This window comes from Oncorhynchus clarkii, chromosome 16 (genome assembly GCF_045791955.1).
Source record: "Oncorhynchus clarkii lewisi isolate Uvic-CL-2024 chromosome 16, UVic_Ocla_1.0, whole genome shotgun sequence".
Classification (NCBI taxonomy): domain Eukaryota; kingdom Metazoa; phylum Chordata; class Actinopteri; order Salmoniformes; family Salmonidae; genus Oncorhynchus; species Oncorhynchus clarkii.
Genome location: NC_092162.1, coordinates 39,124,468 through 39,144,347, shown reverse-complemented (window position 1 = coordinate 39,144,347; position 19,880 = coordinate 39,124,468). Strand labels below are relative to the sequence as shown.

The 19,880-nt window shown below is 46.6% G+C and overlaps 1 protein-coding gene across 4 annotated transcripts in view; it reads left to right on the top strand.

Moving 5' to 3' along the window:
* The first annotated feature begins 647 nt into the window (after positions 1-647).
* The window catches only part of LOC139368410 (rho guanine nucleotide exchange factor 25-like), a 141,802-nt gene continuing 122,569 nt past the window's right edge, over positions 648-19,880 (top strand). For 2 of the 4 annotated variants that reach the window (XM_071107266.1, XM_071107265.1), the window contains exon 1: positions 778-979. In XM_071107266.1, coding sequence (XP_070963367.1) covers positions 884-979 — 96 coding nt within the window. In that variant the 5' untranslated portion in view covers positions 778-883. Of the gene's footprint in view, positions 980-19,880 lie in introns of all 4 variants that reach the window. The other 2 variants (XM_071107264.1, XM_071107267.1) reach the window with 2 other exon arrangements.

Genomic DNA, 19,880 nt, shown 5'->3' with positions numbered 1-19,880 from the left:
GCCACTTGGGAGAGGAAAAGAGGAAGGGATCCATTTGGCAAAGGAAAAGGGAGAGAGTGAAGGATCTACTGAATAGAGGGGGAAAAAAGGGAAGGATGGTATTTTTATCCAGAGGGAACCCTGTATAGAGGGGACTAGGTGACCTGAAGAAGAGACACTGTGAGCCACCACCTGTGTGTGTGTATGTGTGTTTGTGTGTGTGAGGACAGGACTGCGCTCATCCCAGCAAGCCTGGGCACACTCTTAGTCCCAGGCAGCGTGTGTGTTTTGTGCGTGTGTGAGTGTTCCAGCCAGGCACGCTCCAGACAACAACATGTTCTCCTATTCAAAATGTAATTGTTTATGTGTATGCGAGATCCTCTGACTCACGCTCAGTGTGTGTAGGTGCGTGTGTGGTGTGTGTGTCTGAGTGAGTGTGTTTATTGTGTTTGTGTGTGTTTGTGTGTGTGTGTGTGTGTGTGTGTGTGTGTGTGTGTGTGTGTGTGTGTGTGTGTGTGTGTGTGTGTGTGTGTGTGTGTGTGTGTGTGAGTGTGTGTGTGTGTGTGTGTGTGCGTGTGCGTGTGTGTGTGTGTGTGAGTTCCTGTGGCTCAGACCAGGCCAGGACGAGACAAGGCAGCGGCTCTAAACTCTGGCACCGTGCTTTGTAGGAGGAGAGGTGAAGGAGGGAACAGACATAGAGAAGGAACAGTGGAGAGGAGGGGGAGAGAAACAGGGAGAGGAGGAGTGACAGACTGTGGAGGAAAGGAGGAGGAGGAAAAACCGTGGTGAACTGAGGATAGGAAGAACGGCAACAACAAACAGAGGGAGGACTTACAGGAGGAGAAAGTGAGAAAGGAAGAAGGAGAGAGAGCAAAGTAGAAAGGGAGAGGTTTTTGAGGGAAGAATGAAGGCGCTTCAGAAGAACCAGGGGCGGACAGACCAGATGCTGGGTGCTATGGCTGACATGCTGACTTCCTTGGCATTGCCCAATCAACAGTGGGTGAGTGACATATCAAGTTTTGGTTGGTGGCAGTGTTGTTAATTGGTGTTATTTTATTGGGTTGCGATATTCTCTTTACATTCAGCATTTCTTTGGTGCGTCCTAGAGATAAGCTAGAATAGAATGGATTGTAGTCCAGAAACGTGTGTTGTAGTCCAGAAACGTGTGTTGTAGGCCAGAAACGTGTGTTGTAGGCCAGTGCAATTATAACAGGTTATTTGTTTCTTATGGTTTTGGAAATCTCTGTTGTAGATTAAAATGACCAAATAGGTCATACAAGTTAATCAAAGACAGTAAAGTTAATGACCTAACTGATTTCATATCAGGAACATGAAACCCCTGTTCATATGTGTGAATGGAGACAATAGTGCAGACTTTATTTTTAGCAATACTAGCGTCTTTGAAGTGTCCAGAGTTTCCAGTACTCTAATGGCATGACCCTTAACCCTCGTCTGTTATAGAGATTAGGTCAGACAACATCAAATGGACTGTTTGCAATGCAAACACATTCCACAGATGAGATTGTGTGTGTGTATATGTGTGTATGTGCGCACGCACATGTGTGCGCATATTGGCATGACCCTTAACCCTCATCTGTTAAAGACAATAGGTCAGACACTCCTCAGATGGACTGTTAACAAACATGTTCCACAGATGAGAGAGAGTGTGTGTGTGTGTGTGTTTGTGTAACCCATTATAATCCGATCAGTCATTGACATCAATAACATTCTCAACAGGAACACCAAGCTACATTTGGACTTTAACACATTTTTTGATAGCTTGACTCTTAAGGATAACTCTTGCTTAAGGCAAGTCACACAAACAGACGGGCAATAAGTACAGAAAGGGACAGAGAAAGACACCGAGAGGGAGTGATACAGAAAGAGTGGGAGAGAGAGTTCAAGAGTGAGAGAGAGGGAGAGAAAGAGCGATAGAGAGACAGGGAGACTAACAGAGATAGACAGAGTAATAGGTAGAGAAAGCAAGTAGGATACGTGAGAGTGTGTGTGTGTGCCTGGTGGTCTCTCTTCAGTGGTTGGGAGGAATCTTGGATGTGTCTCAGACACAGGAATTGGAGTAGTACTGATTAAGACATCTCCCCTTAAACAAACTCATGAGATTCTAACTAAGGCTTCCCTCTCTCTCTCTCTCTTACCCTCACTGCCTCTCTGTCTCACCCTCCCTTCCTCCCTCTCTCGCTCCTTCTCTCTCCCCCTCCCTCTTTCCCTCCTTCCCTCTCCCCCTTTATATTTCTCTCTCCCACTCTACCTCCCTCCCCCTCTCTCCCCTCTCTCTCTCATGACTGTTTTATAAACACACAACTGCTGTAGGCCTTTACATGGAAGCCAGTCAGATGCTAAATGAAATCAAAACGGTGTGTTACAGTGCAGTATCAGACACGATATGTCATGTGTCAATGTGCAGCGGTTAGGACGGAGTCAGGCGCAGGACACAGAACTGAGTAAAAGACGTACTTTACGCGAAAAGAAACAACAACATTTCCACGAAGAGAAAACACACCATCTCACAGAAGTCTTGAACACTAAACAAAGAACAAACATGCACAAAACCATGTGGGAACTAGAGGGTTAAATAGGGAATAAATGATAACGTAATGGGAACCAGGTGTGTACAATCAAGACAAAACAAATGGAAAAAGAAACGTAGATCGGTGGCAGCTAGAAAGCCGGTGACGACGACCGTCGAATGCCGCCCGAACAAAGAGAGGCACCAACTTCGGTGGAAGTCGTGACAGTACCCCCCCCCCCCCCCCCCCCCCCCCGACGACCTAGACGACCTAGAGGACGAGGCGCAGGGCGATCCGGGTAGAGACGGTGAAATTCCTGCAGTAAGGAAGGGTCCAGGATGTCCTCCACCGGCACCCAGCATCTCTCCTCCGGACCGTACCCCTCCCATTCCACGAGGTACTGAAGGCCCCTCGCCCGATGCCTTGAGTCCATGATGGCTCGTACGGTATACGCCGGGACCCCCTCGATGTCCAGAGGGGGCGGAGGAACCTCCCGCACCTCAGACTGCTGGAGAGGACCAGCCACCACCGGTCTGAGGAGAGACACATGGAACGAGGGGTTAATACAGTAATCAGGGGGAAGCTGTAACCTATAACATACCTCGTTCAGTCTCCTCAGGACTTTAAATGGCCCCACAAATCGTGGACCCCGCTTCCGGCCTGGCAGGCGAAGGGGCAGGTTTCGGGTCGAGAGCCAGACCTGATCCCCCGGTGCATTACACCGGGTCCTCACTGCAGTGGAGGTCGGCGCTCGCCTTCTGTCGCCTGATGGCCCATTGCAGGCGCACATGGGCAGCGTTCCATGTTTCCTCCGAGCGCCGAAACCATTCATCCACCGCAGGTGCCTCAATCTGGCTCTGATGCCACGGTGCCAGGACCGGCTGATATCCTAGTGCACACTGGAAAGGGAGACAGGGTAGTGGAGGAGTGGCGGAGGGAGTTTTGGGCCATCTCTGCCCAGGGGATGAAAGCCACCCACTCCCCCGGCCGGTCCTGGCAATAGGATCGCAGAGACCATTACTCTGGGGGTGAAACCCTGAGGTCAGGCTGACCGGGACCCCCAAAAGTTCCATGAATGCCCTCCAGACCCTCGATGTGAACTGGGGACCCCGATCAGACACTGAGGTCAGGCTGACCGAGACCCCCAGAAGTTCCATGAATGCCCTCCAGACCCTTGATGTGAACTGGGGACCCCAATCAGTCACTATATCCTCAGGCACTCCGTAGTGCCAGAAGACGTGTGTAAACAGGGCCTCCACAGTCTGTAGGGCCATAGGGAGACCGGGCAAAGGAAGGAGAAGGCAGGACTTAGAAAACTGATCCACAACGACCAGAATCATGGTGTTTCCTTGTGACAGAGAAAGATTCATCACGACCACGGCCGTTGTGGAACGGGTAGGGGTTGTAATTTCCCTCTGGGCAGGTGCCTAGGGGCCTTGCACTGGGCAAACACCGAGCAGGAGGAAACGTAAACCGTCACGTCCTTAGCTAAAGTGGAACACCAGTACTTCCCACTAAGACTGCGCACTGTCCGACCGATACCAGGACGACCAGAGGAGACGTGTGGGCCCAACAGATCAATCGATCACGGACATCAGACGGAACGTACAGACGCCCAACTGGACACGGGGTGGGAGTGGGCTCCACACGTAACGCCCGCTCAATGTCTGCGTCAACCTCCCACACCACCGGTGCCACCAGGCACGAAGCCGGAAGCATGGGAGTGGGATCCGTGGACCGCTTCTCTGTGTCATACAACCGGGACAATGCGTCTGCGTTAGCATTCTGGGAACCTGATCTGTAGGATAGGGTGAAAACAAAAACATGGCCTACCTTGCCTGGCGAGGGTTCATTCTCCTCGCCGCCCAGATGTACTCCATATTGCGGTGGTCAGTCCAAATGAGAAGGGTGTTTAGCCTCCTCAAGCCAATGGCTCCACGTCTTCAGAGCCCTGAAAACAGCCAACAGCTCCCGGTCCCCCACATCATAGTTTCGCTCCGCCGGGCTGAGCTTCTTCGAAAATAAAGCATAGGGGCGGAGCTTTGGTGGCGTACCCGAACACTGAGACAGCACAGCTCCTATCCCATCCTCGGACGCGTCCACCTCTACTATGAATGCCAAGGAGGGATCAGGATGGGCCAACACGGGAGCCGAGGTAAACAGAGCCTTCAGGTGACCAAAAGCCTGCCCGCCCCAGCTGACCACTGCAATCGCACCAGTCCCCCCTTCAGCAAGGAGGTAATGGGAGATGCTACCTGACCAAAGCCCCGGATAAACCTTGGGTAGTAGTTGGCAAACCCTAAGAACCGCTGCACATCCTTTACCGTGGTTGGAGTCGGCCAATTTCTCATGGCTGAAATGCGATCATTCTCCATCTCCACCCCTGACGTGGACAGGCGGTACCCTAGGAAGGAGAAGGACTGTTGGAAGAACAGACATTTCTCAGCCTTGACGTACAGGTCATGCTCCAACAGTCGACCAAGCACCTTGCGTACCAGGGACACATGCTCGGCGCGTGTAGCGGAGTATATTAGAATGTCTTCTATATACACCACTACACCCTGCCCGTGCAGGTCCCTGAAAATCTAATCTACAAAGGATTGGAAGACTGATGGAGCATTTATTAACCCATACAGCATGACGAGGTACTCATAGTGCCCAGAGGTGGTACTAAATGCAGTCTTCCACTCATCCCCCTCCCGGATACGCACCAGGTTGTAAGCGCTCCTGAGATCCAATTTGGTGAAGTAGCGCACCTCGTGCAATGACTCACACTGGCTATGAGAGGCAGCGGGTAACTTCACTTCACCATGATCTGATTTATACCTCTATAGTCAATGCACGAGCGTAAACCTCCATCCATCTTCTTCACAAAAAAAGAAACTCGAGGAGGCAGGTGAAGTGGAAGGCGAATGTATGCCTGTCCCAGAGATTCAGAGACATATGTTTCCATAGCCGCCGTCTCCTCCTGTGACAGGGGATACACGTGACTCCTGGGAAGTGCTGCATCTACCAGGAGATTTATCACACAATCCCCCCGTCAATGGGGTGGTAATTGAGTCTCCTTCTTTTTACAGAAGGCGAGAGCCAAATCGGCATATTCAGGGGGGATGTGCATGGTGGAGACCTGGTTTGGACTCTCCACCGTAGTTGCACCTATGGAAACACCTATACACCTCCCTGAGCACTGACGTGACCATCCCTTGAGAGCCCTCTGTTGCCACGAAATAGTGGGGTCATGATAGGCCAACCAGGGAAGCCCCAACACAACAGGAAACGCAGGAGAATCGATCAGGAAGAGGCTAATTCTCTCCTCATGACCCTCCTGCGTTATCATACATAGTGGAGATGTGACCTCCCTAATCAGGCCCAACCCCAAAGGACGGCAATCTAAGGCATGTACAGGGAAGGGCACATCAACAGGAACAATAGGGATCCCTAATCTAAGTGCAAATGAACGGCCAATAAAGTTCCCAGCTGCACCTGAATCTACTAGCGCCTTATGCTGGGAATGCGGGGAAAACTCTGGAAATTCTATACATACACACATGTGCGCAATAGGGAGCTCTGGGTGAGCCGGGTGCCTACTCACCTGGGATGATCCACCAGTGCCCTGCCTGCTGCCTCGACTCCCTGGGGAACTTCTCCAGCACCGACCAGCAGTGTGCCCCCTGCGGCCACAGGTGGTTCAGGAAACGGCCCCCCATCCGGTCACCCTTAGAGCAGCACCTCCGAGCTCCATAGGTGTAGGATCGGAGGTGCTGGGGGATGGAATGGACGGACCCCGATCCGGACATCTGCGGGTGGCCAACAGGTTATCCAGCCGGATGGATAAATCCACCAGCTGGTCGAGGGTAAGGGTGGTGTCCCTCCAGGCCAGCTCCCGACGAACATCCTCACGTAGACTACACCGGTAATGGTCGATCAGGGCCCTCTCATTCCATCCCGCGCTGGCAGCCAGGGTCCTGAAGTCCAGTGCGAAGTCCTGTGTGCTCCTCATCCCCTGTCGGAGATGGAACAAGCGTATCCCCGCCGCTCTCCCCTCAGGTGGATGATCGAAGACCGCCCAGAAGCGGCGGGTGAAATCCTCATAGCAGACCAACGCTGCTGCGTCTATTCCTCCCCATTCGGCGTTGGCCCAATCAAGCGCTTTCCCCGACAAACAGGAGATGGGGGCGGACACGCTCTGGTATCCCGAGGGAGCCGTGTGGACGGTCGCCAGGTAGAGCTCCAACTGGAGTAGGAACCCCTGGCACCCGGCAGCTGTCCCATCATATGATCTCGGGAGCGAGAGCAGAATCCCACTGGGTCCAGGTGACGGAGGGGTGGACAGTGGTGTGGGTTGGGGTGAAGTTGATGGGGGTGTGGGAAAACTCCCTCTCTCCCATCACTCCATGGTGTGCAGCACGCTATCCATGGCTGTGCTAAGATTTTGGAGCATCGTCTCGTGTTGCTGGACGCGCTCCTCCACTGATAACAGAGGACTGGGTGCACCTGCTGACTCCATACGTGGTGCGTGTTTCTGTCATGTGTCAATGTGCAGCGGTTAGGACGGAGTCAGGCGCAGGACACAGAAAAGAGTAAAAGACGTACTTTACTCGAAAAGAAACAACAACATTTCCACGAAGGGAAAACACACCATCTCACAGAACTCTTGAACACGAAACAAAGAACAAACACGCACAAAACCATGTGGGAACTAGAGGGTTAAATAGGGAATAAATTATAACGTAATGGGAACCAGGTGTGTACAATCAAGACAAAACAAATGGAAAAAGAAACGTAGATCGGTGGCAGCTAGAAAGCTGGTGGCGACGACCGCCGAACGCCGCCGAAACAAGGAGAGGCACCAACTTCGGCGGAAGTTGTGACACGATAAATAAAAATAGAAGATTCCAAGCTCAGAAGCTCATTAGAAGTTCAGAGTTTCCAGCATTAAGAATCAACTAACCCAGCTAACAATTTTAGGGAGAGAGAACGTTTTTGTAATGTTACCCATAATGTTCTCCTGTTTGAGTGTCCAGTTAGTTTGGGGAACGTTCTATCTATGCTAGCGAAATCCTTATAACCTTTTTTGCTTGTTTTGTTGTTAGTGTTAGCAGAACTTATCTAGAAAGTGGCTAGAATGTTCTCAGAATATACAATATTACTGTTCTAGATGCGTTTTATGGGACGTTGCAAAAAATCAAATCAAATCTTATTCGTCACATGCTTCGTAAACAGTGAAATGCGTTCTTATGTGCCCTTCCCAACAATGCAGAGAAATAAAATAGAGAAATAATAGAAAAATAATAACACGTAATAATAAAAGTAATACGAAATACTTAATGAGCAATAATAACTTGGCTATATACATGGGGTACCAGTACCAAGTTTATGTGCAGAGGTATGAGGTAATTGAGGTAGCCTAGATATACTGTATGCTGTATACTGTATGTATCCCTACTTAAGAATTTATGCCCTTCTTACACATGCCTTTATATGCACTTCTCAGTATTCGGCATTCAGATGTACCCTTTTCAGTCGCATAACGCGCTCTGCAGGTGTGGCTACTTCGCGCGCTCTGAATACATGTAATTCAGTACATTTATCTTAACCCATCCCTTTAAATATGGTGTACCTTTAATTACAAGTTTGTTGACAGACTCAATAGATTACACGGGGAAAACGGGGTCAGAATATAGGGATCAATGACAGAAAGCCATCTACGCATATTCGTTTCCGTTCCAGCACCAACTGGTAGATTGAAAAAAATGGGGTTAGAAAAGTAAGAATGAATAAAATATATTAAAAAACAGTTTGGAGAGCCTTTACACACAACATATTGATGAATACAAAATACACTGGTTTGATTCATCCTGAAAGTTGTCATATTCAAGTTAAATCCATAAGATATTGGAAGGTGGGAAAAAAGTGTTCAATAGGGGTTGAACTATAGTCCTATAAATCTACTCTAATTCTCACTAATCATGGAACTGTATGACAACGGTCCAGTCGTCGTGAACCGTGCTCCAGGCTCCAGGTTTAACCTGCTACGTGCGGTCTGAGTTCCATAATGATAGGCTACATGTCCCAAATTATTACACAACCTTAGCCTAATGTGATCCACTATTGCTAGCAACCCCCAGGAACAATTTACATGGTTGTGACAGAGGAAAGAAAGATCAACGGAATGGAATGACGCTGAAATAAATCTATGTCGGCATTACTGACGTGGATCTGGATAGTGGCTCATATTTAACATGATACAAATTGTACAAGAAACGTAGATAAACCCAGGCATATAATTAAAACATTATTTAACGCATGCATCAACTCGTCAGGGTCAGCCCTACTGAAGCCAATAACTTGGGTCTCCAAATTTCATCCACGCAGATTATGAGAATGATGTCCTATTTCACTGTGGAAGGAAAAATCACCTTCAACAATTGCTACGTGTATTTACAATCCCCTTCTCCAAATGGATTACTCATTTACCTAGCTCTTATAAATGTATAAATTACAGTTGCTGGAGAATGCTGTTAATTCTCTTTGGGGAAAAAATGAAATTGATGGGTTTTTGAAAAGTTGAAACTCATTTACTGCATTTCTTTACAAGCAGAAATGACCCCAGCCTTGGCTGCTGTAGGTTAATTCACCTCAGTCGATCTACAAGCACACAGCCTATTAGTATACAGTTTAATGTTATATTAGAAATGATTCACACTGACATGTAGCATCAGCGACTGTTCAGTCAGTTTTAATGACGAATTGCATGAAGTCATTGGCTCTTCACATAGACCGCATTTTCTCAAATGACATTTGTATTCCTAGGCAGTCCTAATCAAGACCCACACAAACAGACATCAATGGAGCACACAGATGATCCTATCACATTCACATTCATTGTTAGAATATTACTCACCATTCTGTATGAATATCAGTGATGTTTCGGTAAAAAAAGAAGAAGGGGGTAATGGGTAAACTAAACCCCAGATAAGATGAACAACCACCGATATAACATATGATATTTTTTAGAAATGTATTGTTTCCATTTTGATTCCATTTTATTGTCGGACTATAAGGAAAGATAGGCCATGTGGAGATGTTCATATTGAAACATATCTTATTAAATTGATTGATAAGATTAGTACAGATTATCTCAGAGGACCCCACATGGGGCCTCGACCCCAAGTTTGGTAACTAACCTCTCTCGCTGCTTGCTTCCCACTCTCTCTCCCTGTCTCCTCTGCTTCCTCCTGCATGCATTGCAGCCTACCTCCGTCTCACCACTGAGCACCACATCTCCGTGTGTCTCAGTAGCCTACTCTCTGTAAAGCAACGTTATTATGAGCCTATTTTGTTTGCTCTGGCTGAGGTAGGCTCCATTGAACGTTAGCTTCTTACTTCCTCCTTCTAGCTGGCTAAGTAATACTAGCCAAAGCTCAATGTTACTGCAATAGAAGTCTCTGCTGGCAGCTAGCCACCTGATGGACTGATATTAATAGTATAAGCAACTATTTGCCAGCTGTGCACTCATTCTCAGAGAGTATAATTTTGTTTGATTGGGGGTGTCTGTAAACACATCAGGAGCGGTGAGATGGTTTTAAAATTGCCTTTGTCCCGCATCTCGCAAACACACTATCAGCAACGTCTCTAGTTGCCCACTTGAGTTGACTCCGAGCTGGTATAGAGGTCCTGGATGGCAGGGAGCTTGTTGCCATACCAAGCAGTTGCCATACCAAGCAGTGGTGAAGCCAGTCAAGATGCTCTCAATGCTCTAGCATTTAGCTCAGTGTGGATGTTGCCTGTAAATCCATGGCTTCTGGTTGGGATATGTACGTACAGTCACTGTGGTGACGACGTTGTCGATGAACTTATGGAGGGGCGGCAGGTAGCCTAGTGGTTAGAGCGTTGGACCAGTAACCGAAAGGTTGCTGAATTGAATCCCCGAGCTGACAAGGTAAAGATCTGTTGTTCTGCCACTGAGCAAGGCAGTTAACCCACTGTTCACCGGGCACCGAAGACATGGATGTTGACTAAGGCAGCCCCCCGCACCGCTCTGATTCAGTGGGGTTGGGTTAAATGCGGAAGACATATTTCAGTTGAAGGCATTCAGTTGTACAACTAACTAGGTATCCCCCTTTCCCTATTAATGAAGCCGGTGACTGATGTGGTAAACTCCTCAATGCCATCGGATGAATCCTGGAATATATTCCAGTCTGTGCTAGCGAAACAGTCCTGTAGTTTAGCATCCTCTTCCTCGGACCACTTCCGTATTGATCACGTCACTGGTACTTCCTGTGTGACAGGTGACATGCTGGTAGAAAGTAGGTAAGATTGATTTCAGTTTCCCTTCATTAAATCACCGGCCACCAGGAGCCGCGCCTCTGAATTAGCATTTCAAATCAAATCAAATCAACAAGTACAGTATATACATATGAGATGAGTAATGTAGGGTATGTAAACAAAGTGGCATAGTTTAAAGTGGCTAGTGATACATTTATTACATAAAGATGCAGTAGATGATATAGGGTACAGTATATATATATACATATGAGATGAGTAATGTAGGGTATGTAAACATTATATTAAGTAGCATTGTTTAAAGTGGCTAGTAATATATTTGACATCAATTTCCATCAATTAAAGTGGCTGGAGTTGAGTCAGTGTGTTGGCAGCAGCCACTCAATGTTAGTGGTGGCTGTTTAACAGTCTGATGGCCTTGAGATAGAAGCTGTTTTTCAGTCTCTCGGTCCCTGCTGTGATGCACCTGTACTGACCTCGCCTTCTGGATGATAGCGGGGTGAACAGGCAGTGGCTCGGGTGGTTGTTGTCCTTGATGATCTTTATGGCCTTCCTGTGACATCGGGTGGTGTAGGTGTCCTGGAGGGCAGGTAGTTTGCCCCCGGTGATGCGTTGTGCAGACCTCACTACCCTCTGGAGAGCCTTACGGTTGTGGGCGGAGCAGTTGCCGTACCAGGCGGTGATACAGCCCAACAGGATGCTCTTGATTGTGCATCTGTAGAAGTTTGTGAGTGCTTTTGGTGACAAGCCGAATTTCTTCAGCCTCCTGAGGTTGAAGAGGCGCTGCTGCGCCTTCTTCACAATGCTGTCTGTGTGGGTGGACCAATTCAGTTTGTCCGTGATGTGTACGCCGAGGAACTTAAAACTTACTACCCTCTCCACTACTGTCCCATCGACGTGGATAAGGGGGGTGCTCCCTCTGCTGTTTCCTCAAGTCCACAATCATCTCCTTTGTTTTGTTGACGTTGAGTGTGAGGTTATTTTCCTGACACCACACTCAAAGGGCCCTCACCTCCTCCCTGTAGGCCGTCTCGTCGTTGTTGGTAATCAAGCCTACCACTGTAGTGTCGTCCGCAAACTTGATGATTGAGTTGGAGGCGTGCATGGCCACGCAGTCATGGGTGAACAGGGAGTACAGGAGAGGGCTCAGAACGCACCCTTGTGGGGCCCCAGTGTTGAGGATCAGTGGGGTGGAGATGTTGTTATCTACCCTCACCACCTGGGGGCGGCCCGTCAGGAAGTCCAGTACCCAGTTGCACAGGGCGGGGTCAAGACCCAGGGTCTCGAGCTTGATGACGAGTTTGGAGGGTACTATGGTGTTAAATGCTGAGCTGTAGTCGATGAACAGCATTCTCAAATAGGTATTCCTCTTGTCCAGATGGGTTAGGGCAGTGTGCAGTGTGGTTGAGATTGCATCGTCTGTGGACCTATTTGGGCGGTAAGCAAATTGGAGTGGGTCTAGGGTGTCAGGTAGGGTGGAGGTGATATGGTACTTGACTAGTCTCTCAACGCACTTCATGATGACGGAAGTGAGTGCTACGGGGCGGTAGTCGTTTAGCTCAGTTACCTTAGCTTCCTTGGGAACAGGGACAATGGGGGCCCTCTTTAAGCATGTGGGAACAGCAGACTGGGATAAGGATTGATTGAATATGTCCGTAAACACACCAGCCAGCTGGTCTGCACATGCTCTGAGGACGCGGCTGGGGATGCCGTCTGGGCCTGCATCCTTGCGATCCTCACGTTGGCTGCAGTGAAGGAGAGTCTGCAGGTTTTGGTTGCGGGCCGCATTAGTGGCACTGTATTGTCCTCAAAGCGGGCAAAAAAGTTATTTAGTCTGCCTGGGAGCAAGACATCCTGGTCTGTGACGGGGCTGGTTTTCTTTTTGTAATCCGTGATTGACTGTAGACCCTGCCACATACCTCTTGTGTCTGAGCCGTTGAATTGTGACTCTACTTTGTTTCTATACTGACGCTTAGCTTGTTTGATTGCCTTTCGGAGGGAATAGCTACACTGTTTGTATTCAGTCATGTTTCCGGTCACCTTTCCCTGGTTAAAAGCAGTGGTTCATGCTTTCAGTTTCACACGAATGCTGCCATCAATCCACGGATTCTGGTTTGGGAATGTTTTAATCGTTGCTATGGGAACGACATCATCAATGCACTTTCTAATGAACTCGCTCACCGAATCAGCGTATTCGTCAATGTTGTTGGACGCAATGCGGATCATATCCCAGTCCGCGTGATCGAAGCAGTCTTGAAGCTGGAATCAGATTGGTCGGACCAGCGTTGAACAGACCTGAGCGCAGGAGCTTCTTGTTTTAGTTTCTGTCTGTAGGCAGGGAGCAACAAAATGGAGTCGTGGTCAGCTTTTACATTCTCTGATGTCCCTCTGGAATGCTACCCCTGCTCGGATTTCATCAACCTTGTTGTCAAGAGACTGGACATTGGCGAGTAGTATGCTAGGGAGTGGTGTGCGGTGTGCCCGTCTCCGGAGCCTGACCAGAAGACCGTTATGTTTCACTCTTTTACGACGTCTTTGTTTTGGATCCTCTTCGGGAAAGTCATATACCTGGTCGTACTGATGGTTTGTTGACGTTGCTCTTGTATTCAGTAGTTTTTCCCGACTGTATGTAATGTAACCTAAGATTACCTGGGGTACCAATGCAAGAAATAACACGTAAAAAAACAAAAAACTGCATAGTTTCCTAGGAACGCGAAGCGAGGTGGCCATCTCTGTCGGCGCCGGAAGGCATTTATATGTTTGCTTATGGCCCTATCTTTGTGCCAGCATCAGTTTGTGGTGGTAAATAGACAGCTATGAAAAATATAGATGAAAACTCTTGGTAAATAGTATGATTTACAGATTATCAGGTATTCTAACTCAGGTGAGCAGAACCTCGAGACTTTCTTAATATTAGAGATCGAGCACCAGCTGTTGTTGTCACGCCCTGATCTGTTTCACCTGTTCCTGTGATTGTCTCCACCCCTCCAGGTGTTGCTTATTTCCCCCAGTGTATTTATCCCTGTGTTTCCTGTCTCTCTTTGCCAGTTCGTCTTGTATGTTTAGTCAAGTCAACCAGCGTGTTTTTCCCCGCACTCCTTTTTCTAGTCCTCCCGGTTTTGACCGTTGCCTGTTTCTGGATTCTTTACCCGCCTGCCTGACCATCCTGCCTGCCGTTACCACGAGCCTGTCTGCCACTCTGTACCTCCAGGACTCTGATCTGGTTTTGACCTTTTTGCCTGTCCACGACCATTCTCTAGCCTACCACTTTGGATTATTAAACATTGTAAGACTCCAACCATCTGGCTCCTGTGTCATCATCTGGGTCTCGCCTTGTGCCTTGATAGTTGTTAACAAAGAGACACACCTTGAGCTTACCCGAGGCTGCGGATCGATCCTGCCAACGTATAGAAAAAAACAGCTAGGAAACCTGCTATTTACTCACCGATGTAGTTTTGTCAGGATGCTCGCTTTCGGGTTTGGGATCTGGTCCGGGGTCAGCAGTATGTCCTGCGCCACCGACTCGTTGGAGTAGAAATCTTCATCCACATCGAGGTTGATGATCGCTGTTCTGATGTCCAGAAGATATTTTCGGTCATAGGAAACGATGGTGGGAACAGATCAGCGCAAAAAAAAACACACAAAAGTAGCCAACTTGGTCAGGAGTGCATAAAATGGCAGCTGTCCATTGCATTGCCATTCTAGTGTTTTCGTTGGAAGAACATTCATGTGTCCAGTTTTCTGAGGGTTAGGACAATATTCCATCAACGTCACATCGAACATACACAGAACACGGTTGCCATGTTGTCAGAATTTAAGACATTAAGGTTCTAGACACGTTTCATGGGAACGTAGCGAGAACATTCCTGTGTCCAGTTTTCTGAGAATATTGTCTGTTGGCAAGGGATACCCACACTGTGTACTTTTAACATACAGTGTCTTCAACTTAAATATTTAACACACATGATTACGTTGTTCATGTTAATTTATACAGTAATTATTATTCAATATTTTTTATGTAAGCCAGTTAAGAACAAATTCTTATTTACAATGACAGCCTACCACAGCCAAACCCAGACGACGCTGCTCCAATTGTGCGCCACCCTACGGGACCAATCACAGCCAGATGTGATTTAGCCTACAGGTTCTGTAGTGACGCCTCTTGCACTCTTGATGCTGCACCTTAGACTTCTGCACCACTCAGGAGCATGTACTCAACTAGGATTTGAACTCACAACCTTCTGGTTCTACAGCAGTCAGATCTTCCTGCTACGCCACCGTGCATCTGTCAGTTATCAGTGAATTTGAATATTCTCTCATCATTGATTTTCTTGACTGAATTCAACAGTTTAAGGTCTTTCTTTATAGTTGTCTAATGTTGGTGGGGCATGTTAACCTGTTTTAATTGTACTCCTGAATCACTATGATCAAGAACAGTTTTTTAAAGTGTACTTTTAACAGAGCTGAGATTTACTTCAAAGGCAATTCACCCTATTGATTACACATATCAAGTCGTTTCAGATCTACATAAGTGCCCACGGAGGAGGGGTTAGGCTTTATTTTGGCCAGGGCCTAACTATTCTGGCCCAATAAGCACATGCCCTAGAAATATCTCTTATCGGGACTGTGGTTAGGGTGTTCATCATTGATGCTGGTGCTCTGAGTCCAAGATGTGCAAGGGCACTATTCTCAGATTCTCAGCAATACGTGTTAATGTCATTACTTGGCAACAGATACAACTGTATTGTTTGCATTTTAATTGCATTTTAATGTAGTACTACAATGAAAGATAGGCCATGTGGCGATGTTCATATTGAAACACATCATCTTTTTTAAAGTTCCCAACTTGTTTGATTTTTGTCCGATTTCCTCATTGAAAGATGGGAATCGGTAGTAAGAATTCTAGATAGCTGAGAATCATTTTGAAATCCACACCACATATTGCCATGTGGAAAAAACGTGTCTCTGGTAAGGAATCGCATCAGGTCTCGTGCATTTCTGTTCTTTAACATTCCTAATTTGTTGTGGAAACATGGCCCTGGCGGTAGTGTTGCTTCTGATGGAAATCTACCCAGAACCTGGTTGCCATATTCTCAGAATATCAGAAATGTGTATATTTACAGTAGCATGTCTGAACTGTCTCACATTTGCCATTTAAGCAATGATTATGCCAGTTATACCAAACCAATACACAACACAGAGTTTCAACTCCACGCGTACTCATTTCAGGGTTTTCATTTTTTTTAAACTATTTTCTACATTGTAGAATAATAGTGAAGACATCAAAACTATGAAATAACACATACGGAATCATGTAGTAACCAAAAAAACGAATCAAAATATATTTTATATTTGAGGATGTAAGGGGTGCGTACTGGCGGCAGAGAAGTCAGGCGCAGGAGCAAAAACTGTGTTACAACGGCACAGTTTAATAATAAAAATCACAGTAAACAAAGCAATCAAATACAATGGGTACAAAACCCGTCGTACACCAGACATAACGTGCACAAGCACTTACAATAAATAATTCCGGACAAGGACATGGGGGGAACAGAGGGTTAAATACACAACATGTAATGATGGTATTGAAACCAGGTGTGTGGGAAGACAAGACAAAACAAATGGAAAATGAAAAGTGGATCAATGATGGCTAGAAGACCGGCGACACCGACTGTCGAACGCCGCCCGAACAAGGAGAGGAACCAACTTCGGCGGAAGTCGTGACAGAGGGCAACAACCTCTACCTCAATGTGAGCAAGACAAAGGACCTGATCGTGGAAGGGGGGCTGAACACGCCCCCCGTTAACATCGAGGGGACTGAAGTGGAGCGGGTCGAGAGTTTCATGTTCCTTGGTGTCCACATCACCAACAAACTATCATGATCCAAACACAACAAGACAGTTGTGAAGAGGGCACGACAACACGTTTTCCCTCTCTGGAGACTGAAAAGATTTGGCATGGGTCGCCAGATCCTTAAAAAGTTCTACAGCTGCACCATCGAGAGCATCCTGACCGGTTGCATCACCGCCTGGTATGGCAACTGCTCGGCATCTGACCGTAAGGTGCTATGGAGAGAAATGCGTAAATATTTTCTTAACTCTATTTCTTGAACTGCATTGTTGGTTAAGGGCTTGTAAGTAAGCATTTCACGGTAAGGTCTACCTACACCTGTTGTATTCGACGCATGTGACAAATAACATTTGATTTGATTTTGATGGTTTATTCTCCCAACCCGTAGAACACTTGGACACATGAATGTCCTTGCAACGTTCTCATTGAATGTTTCTAAGAACATTAATAATGTCATTCTGAGAACACATGCAATTAAATACATGTGTTTAGAGAACATGGCAACCGTGTTCTGCGTATGTCTGGTGGGACGTTGATGGGATTTTCTCCTAACCCGCAGAAACCCGGACACATGAATGTTCTTGCAACGTTCCTATGATACTTGTCTAGCTCAGTGGTTCCCAAACTTTTATCGTCCCGTAGTACCCCTTCAAACATTCAACCTCCAACTGTGTACCCCCTCTAGCACCATGGTCAGCGTACTTTAAAATGGTATTTTCTGCCATCATTGTAAGCCTGCCATACACACACTATACTATTTATCAAACATAAGAATGAGTGTGAGTTTTTGTCACAACACAGCTCGTAGGACCAGGGCACAATAATACAATAATAATCAACAATTTTGCTCCTTATTTAACCATCTTACATATAAAACCTTATTTGTTCATCGAAAATTGTGAATAACTCACCACAGGTCAACGAGAAGGGTGTGCTTGAAAGGATGCTGTCACGCTCGTCAAAATGACAGGACCAAGGTGCAGCGTGGTGAGCGTACATTTTCCTTTATTTTGCAATGTCGCCAACAAAACAATAAACAACAAAACAAACGTGAAGCTCCGCAAGGCTATACATGCATTAAGGAAGACAACTACCCACAACTTCCCAAGGCAGGAAACTCTGAGCTCAGCCCAGTCCAGAAATCTGGCAGTGGCTTTCACTGAACCGCTTGTTGCAATCAGTAAGTGGACTGGAGGCAGGGCATGAAAGGGATAACAAATCCAGTTGTTTGTGTCATCCGTTTCGGGAAAGTACCTGCGTAATTGCGCTCCCAACTCACTCAGGTGCTTCGCTTTATCACATTTGACATAGTCCGTAAGCTTGAGTTCATTTGCACACAAAGAATCGTAAAATGATGGAAAGACCTGTGTGTTGTCCTTGTTAATGCAGACCGAGAAGAGCTCCAACTTCTTAATCATAGCCTCAATTTTGTCCAGCACATTGAATATAGTTGCGTAGAGTCCCTGTAATCCTAGATTCAGATAATTCAGGCGAGAAAAAACATCACCCAGGTAGGCCAGTCGTGTGAAAAACTCGTCATCATGCAAGCGGTCAGACAAGTGAAAATGATGGTCAGTAAAGAAAACTTTAAGCTCGTCTCTCAATAAATAAAAAAAACGTGTCAATACTTTGCCCCTTGATAACCAGCGCACTTCTGTATGTTGTAAAAGCGTTACATGGTTGCTGCCCATATCATTGCATAGTGCAGAAAATACACAAGAGTTCAGGGGCCTTGCTTTAACAAAGATAACCCTTTTAACTGTCATGTCCAAGACGTCTTTCAAGCTGTCAGGCATTCCCTTGGCCGCAAGAGCCTCTCGGTAGATGCTGCAGTGTAACCAAGTGGCGTTGGGAGCAACTGTTTGCATGCGCGTTACCACTCCACTATGTCTCCCTGTCATGGCTTTTGTGCCATCAGTACAGAAACCAACACATCTTGACCACCAAAGTCAATTTGATGTCATAAAGCTGTCCAGTACTTTAAAATGATCCTCTCCTGTTGTCCTGGTTTCCAGTGGTTTGCAGAAGAGGATGTCTTCCTTAATCACGGGATCATTCCTATGAAAACAGTAGTAAACCTAATGAGACTCTCAAGAGAACGTTCTCTAAAGTACTGGGAACGTTTATTGTTAGCTGGGAAGGAATGGGATTTATTGATGGTTTCAACTTTATTTTGAAATCCAGAATATCCACCTACTTAAGCCCTCAAAGACCAACTAAGATTGTTAACCGAATATCTTTAAAAGCAACTGTTTGCAGTTGACGTCACTTACTCCAATTAGCTACATTTGAACTAGATCTCTTCTTGATAAAGTAATGCCAGATGTAGTAACACGCCGAATGGAGTGGACACTTCTTTAAAGAGCTAGCTTTTTCCCAACAGTTTTATCAAGTACTGTTTTATGAGGGTGGAACTGAAGTCCTGAAATACTGTAGTCTTGCTAACAAGACAGACATTGCTAACAAGACAGACATTTAGCAGGCTGAAATGAAAAGGAAATAGCAGCACACTGTGACTCCAATGCCATACATTTAATTACAACCAAGATTTGGACAGCAGGCTGCCTTCATCACATTGTAAGCAGAGCAGAAGGCAACAGGGACTACAGAGACCAGTTGCTTCCTGTCTGAAAGCAAAGTGACTATCTATCTATTTAGATGAATTATTTCCTCCCCTGGAGATAGTAATAAAAACTAGAACATCAGTGATTATGATCTCTCTCTCTCTCTCTCTCTCTCTCTCTCTCTCTCTCTCTCTCTCTCCTCTTGCCTCTATTTCTTGTTCCATTCTCTTGGGTGTAGTGACTGGCTGATTATGATATCTCTCTCTCTCTTTTCCTCTCTTTTTCTCCTTCTCTGTCTCTCACCCCCTCGCTCTCTACCCCTCTTCCCTCTCTCTCCTCGTCCTCTCTCTCTGAAGAGGAGTGATAATTCCCTGCTTCCCTCTCCATTATTGACCAATCCACTTTGCCGGGAACAATAAGAATGACCCTTAGCCTCCTGGCTTAGAAAATACTTCCCCCAGGTTCAAGGTTTGAGTACTAAGGATATGTGTCTTAATGGCACAGTCGTACCATTGTTGATCATCAAGTGATAAACTTTTCTTGGAAAGAGCATTACAGTTCAGGATGGAATGTGGAGGATATGTGACTTCATGTTTTCTCTTACAATTATTTTCCAGCCTTGTCCCAGATCGGTTTGTGCTGTTGTAGCCAACCCCTATGATGGTTGTTACAT